This window comes from Aulonocara sp. 'chitande type north' Nkhata Bay, linkage group LG8 (assembly GCF_057382095.1).
Source record: "Aulonocara sp. 'chitande type north' Nkhata Bay isolate Kocher_YH1m ecotype deep benthic linkage group LG8, A_spYH_male_GT1.1, whole genome shotgun sequence".
In the NCBI taxonomy this organism is placed as follows: domain Eukaryota; kingdom Metazoa; phylum Chordata; class Actinopteri; order Cichliformes; family Cichlidae; genus Aulonocara; species Aulonocara sp. 'chitande type north' Nkhata Bay.
Window position 1 is genome coordinate 5,351,258 of NC_141351.1, and position 19,310 is coordinate 5,370,567.

The following is a 19,310-nucleotide window of genomic DNA, read 5'->3' on the forward strand; positions in this document are numbered from 1 at the left end:
ACAGTTTTTTTTTGTTTTGTTTTTTGCCTCGATAAAATTTAACATTTTTAAAACTTGATTAGAAAATATTATTTTCTTCTGTAGCGGCCATTACAGCTTTTACTTTGAAAGTGTCTCTGGGACATAGTGTGGTTAACTTCCTGTAACTTAACCAGCTTGCTTTGAGTGGGCACTCTGGGGGCGGAGCATGCTCGGTTGGATAGCTGAGAGAAAAAGCCGAGGCAACAGTCCGGGGTCCACCGCGCTCGTATCTGGTCTGTGTCCAACTGCTTTTTTTCCTAAATGGCAACGACGGCAGAGGACCAGCGGGAACCGGCGGACGCCGCTGCACTGTCGACACACCACGGCTGCCACCACCACAACAGCAACAACAATAACAACAACAATAATAACAACAAAGACAGCGAGGCGGGAGAGAGCGCGACCTCTGCCACCGCCAGCTCGACAGAATCCGGCGGGACGGCGTCGCAGAGCATCAGTAACGGCTCGGTTATCAACCCTAACGGGGGGAACAACGGGAAGTGGGTTCGCCTCAACGTTGGCGGCACGGTGTTCCTCACGACGCGGCAGACGCTCCTCAAGGAGCAAACTTCGTTCCTGTACCGGCTGTGCCAGCAGCAGGACCTGCATTCGGACACGGTAAGCCCCGCCAGGACGCTTTAACCCCCGCTGAACGGTGCTTCGCTCCGGGCGAAACATAACTATTATTTTGTCACAGCAGCGGGTGAGCTGGGACTGCACCTCCTCCACTTATTTTCTTTGTGATGGTTTCAACGTCCTGTGAGCATTTAAGTTTGATAGTTACTTTGTCTCAGACGCTATTATTCTGGGTACTGGCAAGTGACATTGTGCCATATATCAGATTTCTATGAAAACGAATGTGGTGACAGTACATTACAATAGACGTTGCACACCATTCGTGTTGTGGCACGCAATTGTATTTGTTAAGAACAGAGACACTGGTGCGGTTTTTGATCTCTTGATAACACTCCTGCTATCTGCAGCGGCTTGAAGTTAACAACAGCTTAGATCGTTGAGGCATCTGTTAACACACGATTGGTTCGATTTATCTTAACAGGCTTACTGCTTTGGTCTAAAATGGCGATTATTTTCTATAAAATGCGTGTGCATCTGTTTCCATAAAGTACGGAATTGTATCCCATGATATCACTCCAACATGAGTACTGATTTCCCTAAAACTTGCATCTGTCCTCTCCCGGAAATCCACTCCTGCAGCTCCAAATAGGCATGGAGCAGCCCACTAACCAGGAGATATACGTGCAGTCTGAAGCACTTCCACTCTCCTGCTTTTCTTCATGTGAATGTTGCTTGGGTCAGATGGATGAACACGTGCCTCCTCTTCTGCAGGGAGCCACACAGTTGGTAGCTGTACAGCTGGCATCTTATGGGGAGGGTAAGAGAGAGGGAGAGTCTGGCTGTCACATGTAGACTGAAAGGACTTGAAAGACTCATGAATGATGCAGATTTCTATTATGCTGCATGGACTTTGATATGCATGAGTATGACAAAGGGTGGGGGGGGAGGTCCTCCTCGTGAACCACAGCCCACTGTAAACTGATACAATGCTGCAGGCAGGTGAATACCTCCATGTTGCCAAAATTTCAGCTTTTCTGGAGAAAATAGGAGGGGGTGAGGAGTTGTCTGATCAGTGGTGTGTAATTTTATACTACAGTACATTAGGTAGCACAGCAGAGAGCTGGCAGGAAATGAAGCAGGTGGTAACGATTAATAAAAGACCTTGACTGAACACAAACCTGTGATGATACAATTACATGGTGAATGTGTTAAACTCATGGGCCAGCAGAGCACTCCAGAGATATTAATTAGTTATTCAAATTAGCAATTTAAAAGTAGGGTTGCAAATATTCAGTTAATCGGCTGACAGATGGATAAGCGTTTGTTTGGTTTTTCTTGTCACCACATCGCCATAGACTATAGGAAACTGCATAGGTTCTTTCTCACTTTTTAAATGATTTGATGTTTAATTGTGTAGGTCAATCTGTAAATCAATAATTTGTTGTAGCACTCCTTGAAATTTTATTTATTTTGTGAACCAATACATACAATTTCAGACAAATTACAACAATCCTGGGGCTAAAAATATATATTTTAATATATTCTTAGATTAGTCATTAAGGGTCATTGCTGACTTTGTGCTTAGTTTTGATTCATCAAAAAAACCCTCCTTGCGGCTCTTTTGGGTGATAGCAGATTGCTACAATTGCTGATAGTTTTTATGGAAGTTGCTGATTTGTCTGCAGACCCTCGCTAATTAACCACTGAGTAGCTGCTGTGAGCAACCATTCATCAACCAGCTGGGGAATTTTCGCTCAGTAACCTAGTATACCAGACCGTAACCGGGGATCGCCAACCGGTATCTAAGCCTATGTGAATGGGGCCTAACTGGTTTTAACCCCCCTTGCAGCTGTGGGGCACCTGCAAGCCATTATGCAATCTGCCTTCTGCCCAGCTTCTCCTTTCATGCCCTATCAGACTAAATGTGTATTTAGCGGGGTTTTGCCAGCTCTTCTTGCTGCTCTTCTTGCCTCCAGCTTTCCATGTATGCACATGGCGGAAGGGCAGAGCCATGCTATCAAATACAAATTACTGCAGCTGGAAGTGGCGATCTCCTTTTGATTATAGTGGTCCCGACTGAATTGACTTTTTAGTCAGGAACAGCAGTGGACCAAAATAGAAAGAAATTCACCCTTCTAAAAGTACATGTCATGTTTCAGTTGAGAACATTGTGCACCTGCCAGTCAATTCCTGACCTTTAGAAAGGTTTATTTTAAGATTTTTTTTTTCCTCTTTTCTTTTTTTGTGACTGTTACAGGAAAAACAGGAAATGCGGGAGAGCAGGGGAATTTTAGGCTGGTGTTTGAATCTTTAGTGGCTGCTCATAGTGTACGACTACATGTGGTATTCACCCCAGTCCCAAACTGTGACACAAATACTAAACCAGCGGGGAAAACTGCATCAAGTCATGCTTAGGATTAGAATCGAGCCTCCCTTTAAGATCAAGATGTGGCTTGATGATTTGCCACATCGCTTATGCTGTTATTATTATTACATGTGCAGTCACTGAAGCAGGTTACAAACTGAATATGCGACAGATCCAGAAATAACAATCGCAGAGGATTGAGTGGGATTGTGGTGCGCAGCAGTGATGACTGTTCCCCTGCTGCACCTCTGGGTGCTATGGAAAGAATATTCCTGTGTGACCTTCAGCTGTGACCTGACAGGAGGTTTCTCTGCGCTGCCTGATGACACACATGTAATCTCTCTTTCTGTGTCTCACAAATATTCAGACGCACACCAACACTCTCCTTCCTCCTCATTATTTTCTACCTCCCTGTATTATTTTCTTGTCCTCTCTGCATTCTCGCTCTTGGTAGTTGACTCACTTTGTTTTACATTCATGCTTTTTTTTTTTTTTTTTTTGCTCGTGCCCTTTAATTTATGCATTGTATCACAAACTCTTGAGTCTCAAACCACGGAGAAGAATACTTAAGTAAACTTCTTTTTCTTCTGATTACTACCCATTTGCTAGCAGCTCAAAAACAGGAACTGAGCTGTCAGTGAGACTCTGAATCCTCAACTGGGAGTTGGGAGCAAGAGGAGCGCGGTGGCGTAACGATCTGAGTCATTGTTTAATGTTTATACAGCAAAACATACTGCTCTATAGATGGACTTCACAGAGAGATGTGTTTCGGGGTATTATAAAGGCTTTGCCAGATCCGAGAAACGTATCATCTGTTGTCTGTCCTGAGTCCTTGTTTACTTAATCCATTATGTAAGTTAATACTGCAGTGATAACAAGAAATGTTTTTGTTTTATACCCAGGAACTCTTCATTTTCAAAGTCCAGAAAGAAACTGTAATTCCTGGAAGATTAAGGGCTCAACTCTAGTAGCCTAAAAATAAAAAAAGAGTTTGAGTAACCAGTAATTATTTGTGCTATTATTCCCAGAATTAAATGCGGGACAAATTGACGGACCTTGTGAATCAGTAATGCACTGATCTTAACAGCTAACTACATGAAAGAGGGAGCAGATTTGATGCACAGTTGGTCTGAAAATATCTGGCTCAATTTAGCCTCCTCTAAAACAAAATCTGCGTCTTTCTTTTTAAAGGAAGTGTTTAACAGTGAGTGCGCTTTGTTCCTCTCAGCTTGTCAAACTTCTTAAGACGTGAAAGTTGATATTGGAGACCAAACAAACAGACACTGCCTGCTAAAACTAGGTCACATCATCTCATCAGCTGACTGCAAATATCACACTTCTACAGTTTGGAGCAACACAGGCTATCCTTCGAGCGCTGCCTCACCATTTTTTGTGTGTGTGTCAGCATACTTTGTTAACTGGCCAACATCAAGCTGAAACGAGCCACCCCTCGAGTTAGTTACCACACAGAACATTGTAAATCCAAATCAGTTAAAAGCACTTCAGCCTGTGTTTCTTTTGCTCAAGAGAGGAGCTGATTTTTAGGTGCTGGACAATCCTCCCACCCCTCCCTCTCAGACGTTTGCATGTCTGCACTTAGGAGCTCCTGTCTGTCTTTTTTTTTTTTTTTTAAACCTCCACATAGACGCTTACAATCTGTCTCCGTGCGACTGTTTTAATGAGATTACTGGCACTTAAAATGCTCTACCTCCTCACCCAACCAAACCCAGGGCTCCCCTCCTTTATCCGTGTGGATGATCTCGCACCATCCCAAGCCAATTACACCATGGATGACTGGTTGTGGGCCATAACAACACAGCCAGGTTCTGTGGTTTAGGGATTATTTGCACGTATGCATGAAATTTTTTGTTAATTAAGTTTTTAACTTTATTAATTGTCCACAAAACCCATCTCATCCCACAGTGTCAACACAGCCTCCAAAAATGCTAGAGGCAAGGTTTTTGCTTCAGAGTTGTTTAAACTTGTAAATTTGAAAATGCACAAATTGAAGGCTGAGAACACAGTAAGAGGTTGGTGGGTGTTTTAACCATATCCCATGGCAGGATTTCACAACTTTCTTTGCTATTCCTGTTTCCTTAAACTTATTTGTATAATTAGATTGATACATATACAGGTAAAATAAGTCAGAGCTATAGGATGGGGCAGTGTTTTACATGCTTACAAATGTGTAGTTGGTGTTTGGGAAAGTTTGCAAAAAAAAGGCACATGCGACCAAGCTTATTTTATGCCTCCCACACGAAAAGTGTCACTGGCACTTGAGAAGTCAGTAGTTTAGCTAGGCCATCTTTGATCCCACAGACCATAAATTAGACTGATCCGTAATTAGAAATCACCCTTATTTCTAGAGTTTTATCACAACTCCTGCCCCCATTCATATCAGAATTTCATAGACAGGCTAAAAATGAATGTGTTATCTCTTATTTTCACCAAGACTGAGGATTACTAATAGTATTAATAATACTTAGTAATACTTAATAGTTTCAACTGCACAGATATTATAGCAGCAATACAAGGAGTACAGTGTAGAAAAAGAAACTGGACTTGCTGTGAGACTCTGTATGCTAGCATATACTGAGATGCACTGATAGCCTGGCATACCTGAAAAATGCATTAGGTCACAACTTTTTGGAAAAATAAACCTTTCAGTATTTTTAACACTGAGATACAGGTAGGAGTAGGGATGGGTATCGTTTAGATTTTATCCGATACCGGTGCCAACCCGGTACTTTTGAAATGGTGCCGGTGCTTAAATGGTGCTGAACCAATGCTTAAAGAATGGAGAACACAAACTTTGTCCAAAAACCTCTCATGTTTAGCTGGGGTTTTTTGTAAAAAGATAACAATGCTAGCCTTTTCTGCAGCTATAGAGCTTATATGGTATCACTCTATCAAACAAGAAGACAGCCGCATGTAACTACGACCGTGTTTGCTAGTTCACCTTACGTGCATTATTTTAATAACGTGTTTAGCCTGTGGCGATCGTGGCTCAAGAGTTGGGAGTTCGCCTTGCAATCGGAAGGTTGCCGGTTCAAGCCCCGGCTTGGACAGTCTCGGTCGTTGTGTCCTTGGGCAAGACACTTCACCCGTTGCCTACTGGTGGTGGTCAGAGGGCCCGGTGGCGCCAGTGTCCGGCAGCCTCGCCTCTGTCAGTGCGCCCCAGGGTGGCTGTGGCTACAATGTAGCTTGCCGTCACCAGTGTGTGAATGGGTGGATGACTGGATATGTAAAGCGCTTTGAGGTCCTTAGGGACTAGAAAAGCGCTATACAAATACAGGCCATTTACCATTTACTCAACGTAAATTACACACGAACAACATTAAGCTACTCACGCAGAGAAGAACGGCTGCTGCCATCATCATCCGTCATCATTTCTGCTACACTGGCAGGGCTAGGGGCCAGGACTCTCCTCTTCGGGCTCTTGGGGGATGTTGCTAACTCCGGGTCCGATAACAGGCACCACACCCGCAGTATGTGCTCGGTCTTGCAGCAAGCTGTCAAATACGGTGTATTTCTTGGCTTTAAAAAAACACTATGCGTCGCCAGGTGTTTCATCAGATTCGAGGTGTTACCTCCTTTGCACAGTATCACCTTAAAGCACTTGTTGCAGGCTGCTGAGTTTGCATCTTTTGATGTGAAGTACAGCCAGACTTTTGACCGCTTCGCATTTGGGCGTTTTTAATCTGTAACTCTAAAAGAATGTACGTACCTACCGTTTATGTCAGAACCAATACCGGTACCCATCCCTAGTTAGGAGGTAATTGTTGTGCGCATGTTTTAAAAGGTGAATGGGGTTTGTTAGATTATAGGCGATGGGCTACTGGACGTCCTTACCGCTACAGGGAAGTGTTATAGAGTCGCATCCTATTTCCCTGAACAAATGTTGTGTAAACCATTAACTCATCAACTAATGAGTACCTAAATGTCATAACTGTTGATTCCCTCCCTTTGAGTCTGTTGGACTTCCCACAATAATGAAACTGAGAAAGTGACCTCTCATAAAAAAGGCCATTTTTAAAATTTTGTTATTTCTGTACTTTATTCATACTCATTTTAGCTCAGTGTGAGAGTCCCTGCTATTGTTTCTGCTGTGATCCTCTGCTTACTGTTTCATTGTGTGTAACATGGTGAAACTAATACACACAGAGTGGAGCAGAACATGAGGTGAAGTAAAGAGAAACTCATTCTAGTTTTTCATAATGCGTTATGCAACTGTAATAAACAATTGCTATAAACGCTTAAGACATAAGGATCAAATGTCTGAAAGCTAAACTAAAATGCCTGTTTTGCTCCGCCAATGAAAAATAGCGCACCCAGGCAATTCAGTGTAATTTACATTAGCATGGACTGATAGTCATGACTGGATTTATTTTGCTTGTTTGGTTCTTATGTACACAACGTTTTTGGTTGTAAATGAAGTGCAAAGGGAAATGTGCTAATTTGGTTTTCTCTGAGGTGCTGGTGCTTTAGTTTGGCATCCAGTCAGTAGATAGAGAGAGATCACCTGTATAGTAAGAGTAATAATACTAAAAATCAACCAATAGCAGATGGAGAAAGACAGCAAGACTCAAGTGATGGCTGTGACACAATTCAGAAAGCTTTCCCCTCGTGTTGTTATAGCCACACTGTCAAGTCAAGTCACGTCGATGAGGCGTCAGTTTGTCCTCCACTGCAGCTCTGCTCATTTAGGATGTCGAGTGTGTCTGTATGTACCTATGTTTATGCCCGGAGCTGCAGTCTCAGCTTTTTCACGCTCTAATCACTGTTTTTCAGTACAAACGCATACTCTCCTAACATGCACTCAGTTTATACACGGTGCCTCTTGGTCTTCAACTCTGATCTCTGCTTTCTTGCTCACATACACAAATGTGTAAAACCCATATGTCTTATTCATCCATGTCTGTGACAGTGTCCACCTGTTTCTTTGAACCTTCTTTAATACAAAGAAATTTCCTTTACCTCCTATTTCCAAACCAGGGTATTTTTCTTGTTTGTTTGTTTTTCTCATAGCATTTTTTTTTTTTAATCTTTTGTCCTCTACTGATCTTTTGTTGTCCTCCTACCCCCCCTGTTTTTCATCTAATCCATCCCCACCTCCTTCCATCCTACAGAGTGCTCTGAGGAGTACACTGGTGTTTACACTCCTCACTCTCCGTTTTCAGCAAATGCTACTATAACAGAGCTAGAGCTTAACCAGCAGTGCTGCTGTTTCTGAGGGTTTTTTGTTTGTAGTAGTAGCAGAAGCAACAATATTGCTGACCATATAACTTACTCTTATAGTGGGCTGTGTTGTGCATGTGCATGCAGAACACGCAAATAAAAGTGCTAACATCCATCTGCACAAGATGCTGCTACAGGCCAAGATTGTTACTGCTTGAGCAGGCAGTCAGAAAAAGAATCAGTCATGTGACTGGAGCATGTTCTCATTATCTAGCTGGATATCTTCCTGCTCATTGACTTACTGCATTAACTGTCCTTTCAGTCTATATATGGAGACGCAGAATAGCTCTGTATATAGCACCAGCCAAATGCTGGTATATGGTTAAATCTGTAGAAAAGCTAACTCTGATGTACTCTCTCTTATCAAGAGATAATGGTTTGTTTTTTGGGCTGAGGAATTCGGCATTTGAAAATCATATAATTTCCAACAAGTCCCGCCCCTTTTCCCCTTAATTTATATGCCTTTGCCTGTATCTCCTATTGGCATGTTTTTGAACTCCTCCAGCAGTGGCTCTTTTATGAACTCGACTCTAAAGGGCGATGTGCTTCAAGCATTCATTATGGAGAAGAGCACAGGCAGGATGAGCGTATATGTGTAGGGATAGGAGTCATGACATAACAACCAGGCAAGCTTGTCACATGTAGCCTGGAGATGCAAGTGAAGTAGGCTGTTGACACACATGAGCACACAGTTTACGCTGACTTTCAGTAACCAGTAGGGTTTTTTTTGTTTTGTTTTGTTCCCATGTAAAAACAGCTGTTGTTACCAGAGTAAATCTGAGTTCAGTCCACACAGTGTGGAGCGCACAGTGGAACAGACACGCACACACGAAGTGAAACCAAGAGAAGAGGTGAATAAAGAAAGTAGCACAAGCGTGAACAGTAGTAAAACACAAGCAACAAACAAGAGTGACTGCAGACAGTTCTTGAGCAACATGTCACCATCTACATTGCTTCAGATAGAATCACATGCACAAATGCAAAATAAAAACTCCACACTTCATAACATGAGGAAATGTGTTATGAAGGCTGTAAAAATGCAGTAATGATATAATGGACTGTCCTCTGTCTGTCTCTGACTCTTTTCTGTAACAGGATGAGACTGGAGCTTATGTAATTGATAGGGATCCTACCTACTTTGGCCCCATCCTCAACTACTTGCGGCATGGCAAACTGGTCTACAACAAGGAGCTCGCTGAAGAAGGTCTGCATGATTGTCTTATTTGCTTGCCAGTAGAAATAAGAATAATACTAGCACGTTTGTTGCAGTATGATGCAATCTTTCCCTGATGCCTTTCTTTTGCTTTTGTGTTTTTAATTGAATTTGTGCACTTTATATGAAGATTTGGTATGTCTGAAGAATGTATAAGTCTTCTACTGAGGTAGCTAAAATCAGTTAATGAATAATTAAGAAACGGTTGACAGTAATGGTTAACAGATGGCCAGGACTAATAATCAATAGTAGAGTGATGTGGTTAAATATATGTTCTATAAAGGACAAAAGTAGAATTAAAAATTGTTAGCTTAAAGGAGTATACAGTGGTTGAAATATGAATGATGTTTAGCTGAATATTAAACAATAATATTTAAAGAATATTCTGTTTACTTGGACTGGTTTGCAACATGATTAGGGTGCAGCTGAGGTCATCTGGCGTGGAAATGTTGCACTACAGTGTCACACAGCAGCTGAGTTGAGTGTTTCTTCTGTGACCAGGTGTCCTGGAGGAGGCCGAATTTTACAACATCACCCCGCTCATCAAACTGATTAAAGAAAGGATCGTAGAGAGAGACTCCAAAGCCACACAGGTAAACGCACAACCTGTCAACAGTGAATCACTGAGCTTCCAACTATAAAACGCAGTATATCACATTTATGTTGATTGTATTATTACTCTTGAAACATATAATATTTACTGTATTTAGCTGTTCTGACATGTCCTGTGCTAAATATTGCAGTATTGTTTAGAGTCATAGGATATAGACGTTTGAGCGTTTCAGTGCTTCAGCCTTTATTAATGATTTTGTTCCCCCGGGTGCTTCTATAAAGAGGCCGCTGCTGTACATCAGCCTTCTCTCTTCTTTCTTTGCTTTTCTCGGGATGGTTGGACTCACTCTTATATAATCCTTCTGCCCTCTCGAACATACTCCCACTCTCCCCTTATCCTACTGTTCTTTACTGGACTCACTGCTCGTGTTTGCCTAGCAGGGTTAAATATTGTGCAGAAATATGAAAATAGTGGTGCTGGCTTTTAAACTGCCCAAATAGGATTTGGTAATCCAGAGCGTTGAATGTTATGCAATATGAAATGACTGCACCTTATTGGAAAATTCATAGAATTCAGTCTAGCAGTGTCAGTATTTACTTCCCTTTTTGTATCTCTGGAAATGGTTGCACCTTCCTTTTCATTCATTTCCTGCATCGTCAACTCTTTCCTCTCTCATCCTTTTATACTAGCAGGTGCCCCCCAAGCATGTCTACCGAGTTTTGCAGTGCCAGGAGGAGGAGCTGACTCAGATGGTCTCCACGATGTCGGACGGCTGGAAGTTTGAGCAGGTCAGCGTGCGCACCTGCAGAAAGCCCCGCACCGGACTGCTCTGGACTGTGGGTTGGACTCACGCTGCTGCTGACCCTTTAACCGTGACCCTTGGTCTAACCCCTCGGTCCTGACCCGAGCCTTGCTGTTTGCATTCCCAATCTGAACTTTCCATTAAATCCTAGATTATGCCCTTAGTCTAGTTCTTGATTTGCTGGCCTAATGTTACAGTGACACTAGAGAAAACGGTGGTTGGAGACAACAGCACATGCAAAATAATTACATCCATGTGCCATCAACTGGCAATCTTGTGGAGTTTGAAATGGTTGCTTGGAAGCTGGGGACCAGGTCTCCAAATACTTCCTTCGAAGTCAACCTTCTATCAGTCTGCTGTGAATTTGTGATTGAATTGGGTGAAGTTGGCAATTATGTATCATCCGTTTGTGATAATATGGCAAATAACTGTGACAAATCAGTGGAAATCATAAATTTGTGTCCAACTCCTGCAAAGCTATTGCTGTGCATACAGAAATCCACAATAAATAGAAATTCATAGTAACTACTTGCATTCAGAGTCTAACCAGAACCACACAGATTAGAAAAGAAATTCAGAAGTTCCTCCATAAATGGAAGCGTAGTTGCTCCAGGACGAGAGTTTAACTGCAGGATGACAGGCACTCAGCAACATCGCATTAATGTAGGAATAACCAAATTACATCAAGTTTAGTTAAGTCCCCGTCTGGCAAATAGACTCATCAGAACTAAGTTGCACTCATCAGTTCAGACCGACAGACTGATTGCGATGTTTTGGCAATCTGTCTGCCTTTTATAAATTACACGGCAGTTATTTGCAGACATCTGAGCGCGATTGCAGTCGGTCCGTGTCGGACCACGACTATTTAAAGACACCTATGGGGACCAGACAACGCTTAGTCCCCACACCTACTTACATTTGGTCGCTGAATTTGATGCAGTCACTGGGCAACCTTTTTTGTCGCCTATTTGAAAGGAGGTTGCCATTTAATTTGTACTCTAGCGTGACTGAGCCATTAAACAGCCCCTTTAATCTAGTGAGTCCGTGTGAGTTAGTCCCAGAACCTGTAATCTTAAAGAAATCGTAAACTTTTATAGTTTTAAAATTATGATACTGATTTTGGAGAACCAGTTCTGTCAAATAAACACGCCTTCTTGTCTGTTGTAATGTCAGTCTGTTATTGGCCACATCTCCAAAGACGACCTGTTAATATGTTTAATACTTCTAGACTTCATGGCGTTAAACTGGCCAGCCTTTACAACACTGTAGGCTAAAAATCGCACACAGACCCTGTGTCCCTCCCCCACTCCTCTGCTTTAGCACTTGGCTCCCCTGCATGCTGCACAGCTATGATTTTCATATATTTTTCAGCAGAGCTGACCCGCAGTTGTTTTGCTGTTTCCACAAGTACACAGCGCTTGAATCTACTGCTGCGTCCTCCCCCGTCCCCCAGCCATGCATGAGCAAAAGCAACCTTCCTTAGCTGTAGTATGGGATCTCCACTTTCTGTCTCCTGTGCTGGAAGTCCCCATGATACTCACTGTGTGTCTTTGTCTCTGTCCCTCTCTGCTCTGTATTTCTCTCTGCATCTGCGTCTCTTTCTTTCTAGATGGTGAACATCGGCTCGTCGTACAGCTATGGAACAGAGGATCAGGCTGAATTCCTGTGCGTCGTATCAAAGGAGCTCCACACGGCCGGATCTGGGCTGGGAACAGAGCAGAGTCACAAAACCAAGGTGAGTCTCGATATTTTGCATGAACACACAAGTATATTTCAAAATACACTATGGGGAGAAGCTGCTAAGCTGTGTGTTAGCTGTGTTCGTATGTGTGTATTTCTGCTTTGTTGCGCGATGTGTGAAAGAGTAGAGGTCTCTCAGCTCATTAAAGGTGATATGAGTGTGCTTTGATCCTGCGCCTCTCCACTCAAAGCTCCAAATGTCACTCCCCTCAAAATGTCATTCACAAACACATTCACTCCATCATTCACACAGCTCTGCCTTTCATTCCTGCAGTTCTCAATCATTACTGTATTGGTTCTTCCTCCTTCATGTGGATATATTAATATATATCTGTGTCTGTTTTTTGCCTCTCACTGTCCACTCACTGACACTCATCCGTGTGCTCATTTTTGTCATTTTTCTGTCGCGTTTTTTTTTTTTTTTTTTTCCCCTTTTGTATTTTCTCCTCCTTCCTTCATGCTGAATGAAGCCCACAGAGATGCAGGAGGAGGAAGCGGCGAAGGAGGAGGAGGAGGAAGAGGGGGGGAGAGATACCACACCAAATGAGTGGCTTAGAGAATGAGGGAGTCATGTTTCTTTGTTCCAAAGAGATGCCTGACTGGGTGAGGAACTGTGCAAAAGATGTGCTAGTGGGTAGATGTAGTGGATTTTAGTGTGTGTGTGTCTATATGTCTGTGATGTCTGTGAGAAATATAGAAGAGGTTTCATGGCACAGCATTGAGTATGGCCTTACAGTTGCCTTTCTGTTTCAGTCTGAAGCTCTTTCTTCATTGAGTCAGTCCCATGTTAAAATGACCAAATGTAGTTGTGCATTTGGTTAAAGTAGAGCTGGGCGATAGAACGATAACGATATGTATCGCGATATAACCTTTTCTCGATAGAAAAATTAAACTATCGCGATAGACCTCGCCGCTCTTGTCCTCTTAAAAAAACAACAACAAAAAAAAAACAAAACAGCCAATCCAAATTACGTAGCGCAGAGCCGAACCAATCACAGCCGCAGCGTCACGTCACGTGACTTGTTCCGTACAGCACAAGTGCCAAGCCGCACATGTGTATTTGTTTGGGAAGCAGCCAGCCACCGTACCGCCCGGGTAATGGAGGAAATGAGTGTGCCGACTAGAAAAATCAACCGAGCGTGACCGAAGAGAAAACAGATGATGGTTCCAATGCCGGAGAGATTGTCGAACGGAAGAGCCACAGAAGTTCCGTAGTGTGAAGGTATTTCGGCTATTTCAAGTCTGACAAAAAACAGAGTAGCGTGCACTGTAAATTGTGCCGAAAGCAAGTCTGGAAATACAATAAACTGGTGCATGCGCTACGTCCACACGTACCCGGGTATTTTTGAAAACGCAGATTTTTCTATGCGTTTGCACCTTTCGTCCACACGTAAACGGCGTTTTTGGTCACTGAAAACGAAGATTTTTGAAAACTCCGTTTTTGCATTTACGTGTGGACTAGAAAAACGGAGAAAACGCAGCGTCAAAGGTGTGCGCATTTTTTGACGTCACACTGTGCGCCACGTTATTGTTTCGGTGAAATGAATTTCTACAATACTGTTACTGTTAATTCTACTCTCTGCAGTGTTTAAATGCTTACATATACACACAGTTACTGTCCGTCCACACATACGACTCTGTTCTGCTTCTATGCCCCAGCTTTGTTTACTTTTTCCCACCGAGGCTTCTAGACTTCTGATTGGCCAACATTTCTGCACGGTTAGGAATCTAGCGCCACCTGCTGCTTTGGCATGTTCATAGCAGCGTTTTCCTTCATTTCTCCCTTTATGTGTGGACGGGATTATTTTTTTAAAACGAAAACGGAAAATCTCCGTTTTCAAAAATACCCGTGTACGTGTGGACGTAGCCTCAGTCTCTGACTGGAAGCGCTAATTCATCATTCGGCTTTTGTCAGACTAAAGTAACTGTTAAAACTGTTTGAAAAGCTCAGCTATACAACAAGGACAGATTGAGAATTTCCTTTTAGTTCTCAGTTTATTTGATATTGACAAAAGTTAGTCAGTTTTGTCTGTTCTTCTGTAAAACAAACTAAGATTTATTTTTAGAATTAATATTTTGTTTCTAAGTGGAATTGACAATTTAGTCTGTTTCGTTTGTTCTATTTTGAAACTTAAACGCTTTAGCGGCTGCCTTTCTTTTGTAGTTTGCAATATTTGCCTTTATTTATCTGAAAAAGTCTCATGTTCCTTAAGTACATCTACCCTGTTGAACTTATTATGGGAAATAAATATTTAAATAAAAACAAGCTGCTGATTATTTCACATTTTACTTGTGAGCAACGGCACATTTAAATCTTACAAATATAGTTATTTGGCTTATATCGTGATAGATATCGTTATCGCCTGAAATGAAAAAAACATATCGTGATATGAAAAAATCTTATATCGCCCAGCTCTAGGTCAAAGTGAATGTTGCATTTAGATTACTGGTTGAAAACTGTAAGGTTGCAATGATTGTAACACATTAAAAAACATGGGCAAAATATAACACATGCATAATCGCTAATCATGATTTGGACCATAAACAACAAAAATAAACTCTTACTTTGACTAGGATGGAGGCCTTGTGCTCATAACCAACATGAGCACAGGACCAGTTAACTTGTATTATATTTTTAGGATAATTATAAGTTATTTACACCATTGCACAATTGCTATTGGTCCTATATTTACAGATATGCTTGTTATACCAGCATGCAAAATGTGCTCTTAAAGTAACATGCCAGTAGTGTCCCTGCAACTAACGACAAGAACGAAGCGATTTCCTCTTTATCTGCAAGTTTACCCCTTAACTGTAAAAAGGCTGATGGGGTGAACACGATAACTTAGACTTTTCGAATGAATACTAGTAAATATGTCAGAGGAGTTCAAATTTCAGTGAGGTCAGGGTCAGAGGTCAAGTTTTTTTGAAAATCTTGTGAACACGATAACTCGCGAAGGTAGTCCCCTGGGATTTGGTGTAGCACTGTGTCAGTATTTTTTTTAATTCATGCACTGATGTTTTGTGTATAACATTTAAAGTAACCAGTATTATTATAATAATAATAATAGTTATTGTTATTGTTATTTATTAGTTTGTGTTAGCACTCGATCACCAATCACAGTGGTTAGCTGGTAATTTGACACAAATATGACCAGTTCTTGTTCAGAGGAAAAAAAACAGCTGTGATCAAGATACCAAGACCATCTTTTATATGTAGTTATTTGTCACTGTGATTAAATGGAAAACAGATTTCGATAAAATGCATGTGTGTGAGAGAATGTGATGAATTTTGCTAATTGGCGCTTGGTTGGAAATGTCACTTTCCCCACACAGCCTCACATGTATCGATTGAGAGCTGCGTCTCTATGGGCTCTCATTGTCAATGCTGTGACATGGAATATCTCTGACCTTTCAGTGCAGCAATAGTCTTCAGATGTCCTTCCCAGTCTGTTCACATACATATACAGTGTCAGTGTAAAGTCACACACATGTGTAATTAACATTTGCACAATTTAAAATTCAGTAAATATCAAAGCAGAAAACACACACTCGTATGTAGTAAGTAGCGAAGATGGCTGTGTTTGTTTTGTTGTTTCCAGTCATTATGCGTGATAGTTAAGTCACTTATTCTCAGTTGCTCAACATATTCATCATCATTGCCATCATTGCAGCCAAAACCATAGCTTAGATTGTTTGCAGTGACTGTAGATTTTATGTCTGCACTTTTCCAATCTCTAATGTCTGTTTTTGTTTTGTCGTTTTGTCTTTCATTTTGCAGCTTTTTCAAATCCACGGGTCCCGGATGTAGAAATCACGAGAATTTATTTTTCCTATGCTTGTCATGTTCTGTACATGGCATTTGTGTGTTTTTGTCCGTGGACAGTCATCGCAATACGTAGCATTGTTGCCACTTCATTGACAAAATGCTGGTTAGTTTTAGCAAACATCCAAAAATGTCTAATATCACTGTTAACGCAATGGAGCAATACCATCTTAAAAAAAGAAAAAAGTGAAATCACCTTAATTTACAGACATGCTCATGTGTTGTGTCTGTGCAGATGTTATATTGCCAAGGGCAGTAGTGCAGCTTAGTAAATCATGACCAAAGAGCCATATTAGATCTGGCTGAACCAAGGTGCTGATTCTTAATATGACAGGAGAGAATTGGCCTCGTCTTGGTTAACCTGGGAGGAGCTGTCCCATCTGTGCTGCACAGGATTTGCATCATTTTATTTCCCAATGAAGCAGCTATCCCGGTGATTTATGCAATTGTTGCCCAGTCTTTGACCATCGACTCTGCTGAAGTCCTGACAGTATTTCATAGTTTGGTACGAGGTTTTCTCATGACAAAAAAAATCACCTTGGTTGTGAAGAAAACCTGCCAGCAGCTGCTGGACCACACAGAGCAAAAGTGTGTTAAATCACCCATATCAGCCTTATTTAAAGATGACTTCAAGCGTACTCAAGTAATTAAATCTTCACGAGCTCAACTCAAAGTCCACTAATTTGTTGCTCTCAGTCATTCAGGAGGGTGTGTGTTTGTGTGTTAGCATAGCCACTTCTTGGTTTGGACTGTGTAACTGAAGTAGGTCAAAAATGTGCTTGTGGGGACAATTTTACACTTTCTGGACATTACAAAGGTGCACACGCTGCACTGGTGAAAACACAAACTGCTCTACATTGTTGCCCACAGACACACACACATGGGCGCGTATATACATATATCCCTTGTTTGTGCTGATGCATACCTGCATCACCTTGCACAACAGCAGTGTTGCTTCGGTCTGTTGCCATGGCTGGGATCCAGTTCCTGCTTTGGCCTCAACAGACTTGGAGACGTTGGTGTAGTCAGGAAAGGCTTAAAAAGCAGGCATGGAGGAGGAAGGGGGCAAGGATGAGTCTGGTGTACCACAGCTTTGTAATATTAGTGATCATATCCTGTTTTTAGTTCCAATAAAGGCCCCACAGCAAGCAGATCTGCTGCAGTGCAGGTGTATGACTGAAAATAAAATGTCAAAGAAAGCCACGTGACTTTTAACAACCTCTGCTGTGAACATGCAAGAACCACACCACAGATCACATTTGGACTCATGCACGAGACTGTGGCCAATTTCCTTATAGCTCTAGGCATCACTCTGCAAATACACCACTCACATTTGGTGTTTATTAAATTTCAGGAGGTGCACTTAGTGAATGTTAGGGTGAAACCAAAAGGGTTATACATTAGTTATAAAACAGCAGGTTTTTAAAGCATGTAGATAAGAATTTAGAGTAGGTCTGCTATCCGGTTGTTCAGTCTGACATCACTAGCCGTGTCTGGGTCTAAACTCCGCTGCAGGTCCATATATCAAACGATCACTATGGCATTACTGAGAGTTGAAAAACTGTCTAAAGTCTTTCATCTTTAATAAAATGATCAGCGTTCTGCTCTACCAGGTGTAACAATTGAGTTTAACATCCAGGCATCCATGAAAATGAATTTATGACATTTAACGGAGTTAGAAGTTAGCAGGGAGTTAGCTCGCTAGCTTCTATCTAAATACAATATAGCATGTCCTGACTGCGGGGTTTTGGAAACAAATTAAAACGTACAGCTCTGTTATCACTTCCAGCATAAATGAAGACAGAAAACTAAACAGCAGTGACGTTTGTCGGGTTACTGAAGTTGGGCTAGCTGGTATATAATGATGTGCTAGGTGACCGCTAGCGACACAGCTATGTTAGCATAATATAAACAAGCTAACTTTTTTCCCACTCGATAAAAGTTACCGTGAGTGTTCTCGGTGGTCAGGAACAAATGTAATCGCATGGCAGGATGCTGTAAAAGGACCAAACTTCAGCCAGGAGAACAACTGAGATAATCCATCTACAATACGAGGTTAGTCATTCATATACTGCTGCATAGGCTGGGCTGTAGTTACATCCTAAGGTTTTAAAAACTGAGCTTAAATAAATGATTAGTGGTAATAAAAGCCGAGGGAGGACAACAGGGATCACTGACTGTTTTAGGAGCTTTTTGAGATCAAATAGAAGAAAATACATAACATTAAACATGTTAACAACACAAAAGCCATATTAAACGCAGACTACTTTAGACCCGGAAGTAGGATTCGTCGCGTCATCACTGAACAACCGGATAGTCCAACATCACGCTGTAGCTTATAAGAAAACACTTACTTGAACAGATGCTAACATTAAAATGCAACTCAGCACTTCTTGGATGCATAAATAAGTACATTTGTGGAGTAAGTGATGTAAGTTATTGGTCTGTTTTCAGCCTCAAATTAAGATTTGGTGCGCTTCTCAGATTGAACGCAAGCCCAGAGGGATTATTTCTGCCTCTGAGACTACAGCAGCCGTGTTAAGCATCGTCTGCCTGCAGCTTTAGTCTCACCTCCTGCTGTTTAGCTCCTACAGCACACCTACTGACCAGCAACACACAGCCAACAAGTGTGCAGGGGTCACAAATTTGAGACAATCGAGAAATAAGATCGTGGTCGGCAACCTTTTTTTTTTTTTTTTTTTTTTTTTTTTTTTTTTTTTTTCCCCTTCCCCTCTATCTCCTAACATTTTGATAATAAAATCAATTTAACATAAAAAAAAATAAATGGGATGTAAATACAATATTCCATGTTTGTTTTCCATTTATAGCACTGATCAGAAAACATATCCTCAACCTGTGGGATCCTCCCGATCCCTAATTAGGAGGATTAGCAGAACACGGTAAATGTTAAATGTGTAGTTAGCCTGCAGTTACTGCGTACGATACTCATAACAGTGATATTGACAGAACAGAGAA

General features: G+C 41.6%; 1 protein-coding gene across 7 annotated transcripts; it reads left to right on the plus strand.

Annotated features, from left to right (window-relative positions):
* Nucleotides 1–5: 5 nt before the first annotated feature.
* kctd17 (potassium channel tetramerization domain containing 17) lies at nucleotides 6–19,040 on the plus strand. 7 transcript variants are annotated; one of them, XM_086302908.1, is made up of 7 exons: nucleotides 14–639; nucleotides 9,296–9,404; nucleotides 9,915–10,006; nucleotides 10,659–10,802; nucleotides 12,378–12,503; nucleotides 12,979–13,111; nucleotides 16,290–19,040. In XM_086302908.1, exons 1-6 carry the CDS (start codon nucleotides 283–285, stop codon nucleotides 13,069–13,071), a joined length of 921 nt encoding a protein of 306 aa, XP_086159034.1. In that variant the 5' UTR covers nucleotides 14–282; the 3' UTR covers nucleotides 13,072–13,111; nucleotides 16,290–19,040. The 7 variants fall into 7 exon arrangements, with proteins under 7 accessions (XP_086159032.1, XP_086159034.1, XP_086159038.1 ...); XM_086302907.1 differs by having other exon boundaries at nucleotides 16–639; nucleotides 10,656–10,802; nucleotides 16,290–17,960; XM_086302911.1 differs by having other exon boundaries at nucleotides 18–639; nucleotides 10,659–10,754; nucleotides 16,290–17,841.
* Nucleotides 19,041–19,310: the final 270 nt, after the last annotated feature.

Coding starts and splice junctions, on each gene's coding strand:
- kctd17 (XM_086302906.1), top strand. CDS start 283: ATGGCAACGACGGCAGAGGACCAGCGGGAACCGGCGGACGCCGCTGCA. Junction 640..9,295: donor AGGACCTGCATTCGGACACG/GTAAGCCCCGCC, acceptor TTTCTGTAACAG/GATGAGACTGGAGCTTATGT. Junction 10,007..10,655: donor GAGACTCCAAAGCCACACAG/GTAAACGCACAA, acceptor CTTTTATACTAG/CAGGTGCCCCCCAAGCATGT.